Source organism: Austrofundulus limnaeus, unplaced genomic scaffold (genome assembly GCF_001266775.1).
Source record: "Austrofundulus limnaeus strain Quisiro unplaced genomic scaffold, Austrofundulus_limnaeus-1.0 Scaffold26, whole genome shotgun sequence".
Lineage (NCBI taxonomy): Eukaryota > Metazoa > Chordata > Actinopteri > Cyprinodontiformes > Rivulidae > Austrofundulus > Austrofundulus limnaeus.
In genome coordinates, this window is record NW_013952428.1 from 2,378,264 (window position 1) to 2,388,058 (window position 9,795).

Below are 9,795 nucleotides of genomic sequence, written 5' to 3' on the forward strand. Positions count from 1 at the left end.
ATACGTTTATTTTCTATTTAAACATAAAAAAAGCATTTTAATAACAGCTAAAGGTGACATAGATACTTTATTATGGTATAGTATTTAAATGTATGCCTGAGAAACACATAATATTGCCCCTTTAAAAACCGTTGCATTGTTTTATTTCCCTTTTTTCTGAACGGTGGTAGTAACTTACTTAGCATGGCTGACTTTACGCCACACAGACCACCCAGGTTGTTTAAACTGCAGGTGTTGWTCCTCCACCACTTATTGTGTCCAGCTCTGCAGCGGCTATGATTTGCTATCGGTGCRTAATTTGCTTATCTCCAATTGTCTGCCAAGCTCAACACGATGCATTGAAGCAAATCCTGTCCTTGACAAACAAACAAACCATTTTCTGGTGGACGGCTTAATTGCCATTGATGTGTCTTGGCTGGATGAGTGCTGCAATTTTCATCACTGCTCTGGTGGTCGAGCGCACTTAGACGGGTCAAGACAATACACTGTCAAAGCCTTTTATTACTACTTTTTGTTCTCACTCGTAGTCTGCCTTTTTGGAGCTAAATACTCAATATAATGCTATAATGGCATGTAAAGAGATAATATCATGCAAAATAATTATAATTTTATCATTAAAATACTGAAAGCAAATGTAGCTTTAAAGATTTTAATCTGACTTGAAAACTTTTACTGTCACAAATCATAAGTATCCATAAGAGAGCAATATTTTTCCCTCCTTCAAAACCTTGAAGCTTTTACAACCACTTCAACTTAGACTCCACTTCTGGGGTTGTTGCTAGGCTTTGCTACTGAAGCGTCGCTACTAACAGGATGCATGAAAAGAGGCTGCAATTGAGTTACAGGAAAATAAAATTTGAAAATAAATAAGCAAATTAATAATAAAAAATAATAATAATAATAATAATTGTGAAGATGTTACCAGGAGCGAGCTGTCTTACCTGGGGACACAGGCTGTGGAGGTCTCCCCTTCTGGGGCCTCCGGGGCCGGGCAGCAGAACTGGTGGAGTACTGTTGGGTTGCTGCGTGAAGAACGAGAGATGATACATTAAAGTGAATTTTGGGATAAAAGTAAAAATTTTTCACTGTAACTACCAAATTCTTGAACTTTCTATTAATCATAGACAACAGGAATGAAGGACTTTATATAATAAATAAGTCTAGGATAAAAACAAAAGAAACAGATGAAAAAAATGCACATTTTAGCTCTTTGGAGAGACGCCCACACTGAGAGTGTTTCAGCACCACGGACAGAGACAAAAACTTGTTCCACCATTTCGTTTAGTTTTCTTTATTTTGTCACATTATTTAATTCAGTTGAAAACTTATCAAATCTACAAATTTTATAAGTGGGCCCTGCAACACTTTTGTGCCCTATTAATACTTCGAAGCATCTGATTTTTTATTTCTTTCCTCCGATTCTGTTATTTAACTGGTTGTGTCTTCCCTCAGAGGGGATGAGGGCGACGCTGAAATGGATGTAAAATTTTAATGTGCACGCCAGAAAGCTTTTCCCTTTTATCCACTGTTCTGTGCTCTGCTTTTCAGCTGGACACAGTCTTGCATTTCAAACATCCAGTATCTCTTCAACCCCCCCCCCCCCACACACACACACACACACAGTCATGCTTTCTCTTTCATTTTTTTCTCACACTGATTTTTTTCCCATTGCTGTATGAGCCTCCCCACCCACACATACACACTCCCCTCCTCTGCGGTGGCCCTACAGACGGTGGGTGTTAAGCTAAAGAGGAATATGCTYGATTAATCTTGCTGTCAGAAGATGTGGCAAAGCTCAGACAATGCCCAGACACGAGGGGCAGTGTTCTTATTTGTTTGAATTAACTTGACTTCAGAATTCAATCAGGTAAAGATGTGCATCAAATGATTTTGTTCAGAAACATTCATTCAAATTTTCCCAGTGGCTCCTGAGATGTTTTGCCAACAGACTAACGGGGTTGAGGTCAACAATTAATGCTAAAGTTTTATGCCAAAAATACTGTGTAATGTAAAGTCCTTAGAGTACAGGTGCTGGTCATAAAATTAGAATATCATGAAAAAGTAGATTTATTTCAGTAATTCCATTTAAAAAGTGAAACTTGTATATTATATTCATACATTACATACAAACTCATGTATTTCAAATGTTTATTTCGTTTAATTTTGATGATTACAAATGACAACAAATGAAAATCTCAAATTCAGCATATCAGAAAATTAGAATCTTGTGAAAAGGTTCAAAATGGATGGCACCTGGTACCACACTCTAATCAGCTAATTAACTCAAACCACCTGCAAAGGCCTTTAAATGGTCTTTCAGTCTAGTTCTATAGGCTACACAATCATGGGGAAGACTGCTGACTTGACAGTTGTCCAAAAGACGACCATCGACACCTTGCACAAGGAGGGCAAGACACAAAAGGTCATCGCTAAAGAGGCTGGCTGTTCACAGAGCTCTGTGTCCAAGCACATTAATAGAGAGGCGAAGGGAAGGAAAAGATGTGGTCGAAAAAATGTACAAGCTAGAGAGATAACCGCACCCTGGAGAGGRTTGYGAAATAAAACCCATTCAAAAATGTGGGGGAGATTCACAAAGAGTGGACTGCAGCTGGAGTGAGTGCTTCAAGAACCACCACACACAGACGTATGAAAGACATGGGTTTCTGCTGTCGTATTCCTTGTGTCAAGCCACTCTTGAACCACAGACAGCGTCAGAAGCGTCTTGCCTGGGCTACAGAGAAACAGGACTGGACTGCTGGTGAGTGGTCCAAAGTCATGTTCTCTGATGAAAGTAMATTTTGCATTTCCTTTGGAAATCAAGGTCCCAGAGTCTGGAGGAAAAGAAGAGAGGCACTTCATCCACGTTGCTTGAAGTCCAGTGTAAAGTTTCCACAGTCAGTGATGGTTTAGGGTGCCATGTCATCTGCTGGTGTTGGTCCATTGTGTTTTCTGAGGTCCAGGGTCAACGCAGCCACATACCAGGAAGTTTTAGAGCACTTCATGCTTCCTGCTGCTGACCAACTTTTTGGAGATGCAGATTTCATTTTCCAACAGGACTTGGCACCTGCACACAGTGCCAAAGCTACCAGTACCTGGTTGAAGGACCATGGTATCCCTGTTCTTAATTGGCCAGCAAACTCTCCTGACCTTAACCCCATAGAAAATCTATGGGGTATTGTGAAGAAGATGCAATACACCAGACCCAACAATTCAGAAGAGCTAAAAGCCACTATTAGAGCAACCTGGGCTATCATAACACCTGAGCAGTGCCACAGACTGATCGACTCCATGCCACGCTGCATTGCTGCAGTAATACAGGCCAAAGGAGCCCCAACTAAATACTGAGTGCTGTACATGCTCATACTTTTCATGTTCATACTTTTCAGTTGGCCAACATTTCTATAAATCCTTTGTTTTTATTGGTCTTCAGTAATATTCTTATTTTCTGATATGCTGAATTTGAGATTTTCATTTGTTATTTGTAATCATCAAAATTAAACGAAATAAACATTTGAAATATATGAGTTTGTATGTAATGTATGAATATAATATACAAGTTTCACTTTTTAAATGGAATTACTGAAATAAATCTACTTTTTCATGATATTCTAATTTTAAGACCAGCACCTGTATATGTTGTGGGTAATACTCAGCTACTATGACACCAAGTTTCAGCCCAATATGTATAAACTTGGTAGCGTTATGGCCATGTTTGCATCTTCTAAGTTTGATTATCTGTGGCAGCCAACTTGAACTGGATTGACTCCAAAAGTTAATCAGTTATAAATATGCACTCAATGATTGAGTTCTGAGATTTTCATACAAATCCATCTAGTCCTTCATGAAATATTTTGCTAACAGACAGACACAGTTAACTACGATAGTTGGTGGCAAAGTTTTGAAAAACAAATCACATCCAATCAGTCAGGGCTCAGAGTATTTGTTAGGCGTGGCTCTCAGCTACCATCACATCAAATTTTAGCTCAATAAAAATAAAATTGATAAAGCTATAGCAATGCTTGTGTTTGATAAGGTTGCTTAGCTGTTTTGGCTATCTTAAATGACACTGACTCCAAACGTTAAAGAGTTGTAGACGTAGACCTCTTGATTACTTTCTGAGAGTTTCATTAAACTTTGTTCAATTTTCCATGAGACATGATGCTATAGAGTAACACACACATACACACACACACACACACACACACACACACACACACACACACGCATAAAGCTCAAAAACAGAGCTGAAGCTGACATCAGCCCACCCATACAAACACACTTTTACTAAAGAAGTGAAGGAGAGCCTGTGAGATGGAGGTGCCCGAGTGTTTTTGAGCAACAATAGCAGCTCGAACAGGGAGGGGATGACGGCAAATTAATTTTCATTGTTAATGGCTCCTCTAATTGTGTTCGCTTGAACAGCCATGACACCGCTGCGGCCGGTTTTAATAGRTCCAGAACACAGGCGGTCTCCTGGGGGACACAGATTAGTGAGAGTGTTGGAGCAGCGGAGACACTTGTTCACACAGATAAAGGTCGTATATTCTGCTCGTCGGTGGGAGGACACTCAAATCTGCCGTGTTGCTGCTGAGATCACTCGAGTTTGCTGGAAATTTGGGGACGAAACAATAAAAAATAAAAACTGTGACCTTGTCAAAGACATGTTGGCTCTGTGGATTCTGCACAAACAGGTCATTTTACAGTATCCATGATGAAAACTGACAATATTTTAAGCTGTTTTGCAAAGTGAAAGCCAAAAAGTGGAGCAACCGTTTTACTTTAGCTGAGATATGACACAGCAGCTAATCTGTGAATGATGAGTCAGCATTCACACTGTTCTCCAGTTTGTAATTTCTTCCATACTTTTTTCACAATCAAATACCTTCTGCACCCTTTGGAATGTTTTAATCATTCATGTATAAAAAATGTTTCACTTACTAAATAATATTGTTCTGTGACTTTTGATTTTGATATTTTTTACTTAAAATTCTTCTTTATATCYTTTGAATCATTGTACTTTTATGTCCTTACTCGATCTGTTTTTGTTTTCTTATCCTACTTTTAATGGTAAATGTAAATGGACTGTACTTATATAGCGCCTTTCGATCCATCCAGGACACTCAAAGCGCTTTACACTTACATTCACCCATTCACACACACATTCAATTCACACACTGATGATGGTAAGCTACATTGTAGCCACAGCTGCCCTGGAGCACACTGACAGAGGCTTTTAACTACCATTCTGTTAATTTTAGCCTTTARCCATCATTTTCATACTTTAGTTTTTCACCCCTATTTTGCTTCTTTTAGCWATAATTATTTTGCTCCTGGCAATTACATTTTTTCTCATTTTAGCTACTGTTTGCTATTGTACAATTTGCTTTTTTAGCTCTTATTTTGCTCCTWGTAGCTGTATATTTTTACCTGCTATTCTGCTTTTTTTAGCTTAGCGACAGCATATATTCATAGCTACTGTTTTACTGCTTTTAGTTTTCAGCTTGTGTTTTGCTATCATTTTCACATTTTTAGCTTTTTTCCTACTGTTCGGCTTATTTTTGCGTTAAGTTCTCATTTTGCTCATTGTAGCTACAGTTTTGCTAATGTTAGCTACTGTTTAGCATAAGCATTATTTTGCTACTTTTACCTACTAGTCTGCTGTTTTTAGCTACTGTTCTGTTGTTTTTAAGTTTTAGCTTCTAGCTAATTTTCAACTGCTTTCAGTTAGCCCCTGTTCGGCTGGATTTAGGTTTCATACTGTTYATCTGATGTTTTACTGCTTTTACTTTTCAGCTTTAGTTTTGCTCAGTTCAGTCTATTTTCTGTTGATATTCACTTTTAATAACTCAGTTTTAGCTGTTTTAGGAAATGAAGTCATTCATTGCTCAGAATCCACTTAGCATTTTTGCAGGTGTGTTTATTTTAGCAGTTTGGTTTTAGTTTTTATTCCAACCTTTTAGTTTACTAGTTTCCATTTACTGATTTAATTATAGTCTGTAAAACAGGGGGGAAAAATCAACTTGCCTACATCCAGAGAGACAGTTCACTAAATAAACTTGYTTGTTTGWATAAAAACAYAAATTATCTTTGATTGTAGTATTAATGTTGCAGCCAGSTTTGTTTCAGATTGAAAGCTCCTGCCTCCTCATATTGTCTGACACATCCATGTAATCTTTAAACCTGTTTTTTTTCCTGCACAATGAGACCCCTGTGAGGATGACACACTTGTACAGTGGGTGATGCACAGAATGCAGTCATATTCCATAATTGCCCTCACTTTGGMCAACCTTGAGGAAACCTGAGTCACTGATTTTATCCAATGTAAGAACAAATTCCTCACAGGRAAGTAATGTTCAAATTAGAGCGGGAACTCTTTTGTATCTTTTTAAAAGCCCMATTATTCCTCACAGTCATATTGTTCCACTTTGATCTTTTGCCTCYCCCATTTTTCTCTCATTTACATTTGACATCTCTTCGCTCAGTGTTACTATCATCTTTCTGTTCATAAAAAAAATTTGCAGCCTGTTCTGAGTCCTTTTGGCTTCGGATGGAACAGATGTGCTGCAGCTGCTCGCCTGCTCTCCTGAGAGGGCGAGAATCGAGACAATTGACTTATTCCTGCGTCTCTGGATTATCCTCTACACTGCTTCTTCTCCGTGAATCGGAATTGAAAGATGTGCAGGAGAACAAATCCTCTGCTCGAGTTTCAGACATGTAGACACGAAGCGACCTCGAGTTTGTGTACACGGTTCGATCAATGCCGATGTGAAGGATTAAACTGAACTCAGATGACCTCCTTTCTGATGTTCTGCATGGCCGACTCTGTTCCCCTGGTGGCCTAAACTCACTAATACCACCTATAAAAATCTATATGCTTTTATAAGCTCTTCCACATGCGGAGTCTGTGAGGGGGAGAACGCACGTTGCACACAGCGCTCTCATYGGATTTTGCTCGAACGCTTTTGTGTCTAATGTGTTTGTCGATGTGGCCTTCTTTCAACCTGGATCTCCCAACAACTCCACTCGCCTCAGTAAGGAAAGCAATAAAACGATTGCCTTCCAAGCCCTGGGATTTTACCTGAATACAGATAGGTGAGTTATTTTACACAACTGAAAGGAATCAGGGTGTCATTAAAATGTAATACTACAATGGCTTCCACAAATATATTCGTGTTAGAAGTAGCAATAGTGAGTAGGACTGTGAAGCGGAGGATCTTCTGGCAAATTTCTGAAAACTGTACTTTCCATTGGAGGTAAAACTGGGAATATATATTCCAAATTAGGACAAAAACGTAGCTGAAATAGTGTGATTTAGTCAAGATGATGCTGACATATTTGCCCTCAACTATATTTATAATCCGGGCGTCACGGTGGCTCAGTTGGTAGAGCTGATGCCTCTCGGCAAGAAGGTCACCGGTTCAAATCCCGGTCCGGGGCCTTTCTGGGTAGAGTTTGCATGTTCTCTCCGTGCATGCATGGGTTCTCTCCGGGCACTCCGGCTTCCTCCCACAGACCAAAAACATGACTGTTAGGTTAATTGATAACTCTAAATTGTCCCTAGGTGTGAGTGAGAGAATGAATGGTTGTTTGTATCGTTTGTCTCTATGTGTGGCCCTGCGATGGACTTGTGACCTGTCCAGGGTGTACCCCACCCCTCGTACTGTGACTGCTGGATATGGGCACCAGTGACCCACGCGACCCTGAAAAGGAAGAAGCGTGTACAGACAATGGATGGATGGATGGATGGATATATTTCTAATCCCTGTTATTTTTAATCCAGGTTTATTCCCATAATTTCCTGTTGTTATTCTCATGGAATATTTCAAACTTAAAAAAAATCCTGGAGTTTTGCAACCTTACTAGGCATGCTGGTTCTCCATCTCATTCAGATTTCTGTGTGGCACTTTACTCCAAATGTAAGTTTAAAAAGACGAATATATTTTAAAAATACTTTTCTTCCTATTTTACCTATACAGTTTTACAGACTGAAAGCCAATGAGAACACAAATGCATCCATTTTGAAACTGAGAATAAAGATAACTCTTATAAATAATTAACATAATGGTTAATATTAAGTTTCTAAGCACTTTGCCCAGTTTAAAAACTTAAAAAGTGCATGCTCATCAATATTACACATTATGATAATGAAAAGTAAAACCATTAACAAAAGCCTTATTGTACTTTGGTGTGGTCTCTTGGACCCTTCCAAGCAGCTTCAATCCTGCAGCTGAGAAAACAAACAAAACAAAAGACTCACCAAAAGAAAACCAACAAACAAGGTGAGAACATTTAGTCCTTAAATTAAATCATGAGAAGAAACCCTTCTGTGTTGTCAGGGCACGTTCTGTCATTCAGACGTGTGAATGTCACAGCAAAAAYGGCCAAATCCGTGCTCGCAGGTGTGAATAATGCAAATAATAGATTACATAAACATGTGAGTGTAGGCTTCTGTTTCCAAAGCACCGTGCAATAACTCTGGCTTGGTTGAGGGGGTGTGTGCGCGCATATGTGTGTGTGTGTAATCTGCCGAGAAGCCCAAGAAAGCTGATTGGACATGCAGTGCCTGCTCCGATCAGCTCTGCAGAGCCCTGCAGCCTCAGGTGGAGGACTTTGAACATTACTCAGAGCCTTGAAGTTAACTATACCTGACACCTCCTTAGGTAAGAGCGTGTCTCTGCATACCACTGATCTGGGTTTGTGGGACTCTTTGATGCCAAAGCGGCTATAAGACCAGAGCTGGAAGGAGACCAGTGTCCGACACATGAMCAATCAAAAGGCCTGAGATTCCTTTGAGTTTTACACTAAGATGTCTTAGTTTGAGAAGTGACAGTTTCTTATCGAGTACAAATACCCGGCTCGTGTTGTTGAGCTGTATTTTCTTAATTAATTATACAATTAATTCTACGATTGCAGTTATTTTCAGCCAATCTGCCTTATGCTACCACTACCAGCTGCTGAGTTATCTTTCTCAGTGTAMACTGCAAACTGTTTTGACATCACTATGATGCGTCTGATTCACACCATCAAATCTGGGCTTTTTGAAGCGTGAGCGGACTGACAAAACGGACTGATTTACAGCCTCAGAACCCCGGTGATCTCCGAGCTGCTCAGATGAAAAGCTTAAAGTGGGATCTGCTTGAAAAGTTGACTGGAAGATTTCGACTTCGCTTTTGATATCAGCTGTCTGTCAGTCAAACTCTGCTGACAACGGCTGTGTCAGCTTTCATTCACACTTTATTAAATTGTTTTTTTTTTCTTTTCAAATCGATGGGACTTGTGTAAAATCTTATGAGCTTTGCTGTCAGGCTGTTTATTCCTMTAACTGCAGCTAACAGCCAACTGTTCCTGCTTTGTTTTCACAGCTTCCTCTGTGGGTTTCAGTCAAAAGCACTGGCATAATTTATGCTTATTAGAAATTAAAACTGAAAACATACATATATAGTCAATGTAACGTGGAAATACAACACTTAAGTGGTTAAATTTCCAGAGAGACACACACGTGACCTCACACTGTGCAAAACAATGACAACTGTCTGCTGAGGGATTTTCATCTCTAAGCCCTCAGGAGGTGAAATCCCAGCGACAGATGTGTGGCTGTTTTTGCCGTAACTTTGCACTCTTCCCTGTTTACAAAAAAACGTTAGCTCCRGAGCTCTACGAGCGCTAACAGAAATGCAGCAGCAGCACATCAACGATGAAGGAACACCGTTTTGAACCAATTTTAACTTTAAAACTGTTTGTTTGCCTGTCCCCACAGTGCATTCCCAGTCATAGCAGCTGCTTTCCAATAGGCAG

At 39.6% G+C, this 9,795-nt stretch overlaps 1 protein-coding gene across 2 annotated transcripts in view; it reads right to left on the bottom strand.

Annotated features, from left to right (window-relative positions):
• Positions 1–9,795, bottom strand: part of iqsec3a (IQ motif and Sec7 domain ArfGEF 3a) — a 96,110-nt gene that overhangs the window by 76,773 nt on the left and 9,542 nt on the right. For both annotated transcript variants that reach the window (XM_014004779.1, XM_014004780.1), the window contains exon 2: positions 942–1,022. In XM_014004779.1, the coding sequence (XP_013860233.1) occupies positions 942–1,022 (81 nt within the window). The remainder of the gene's footprint in view (positions 1–941; positions 1,023–9,795) is intronic.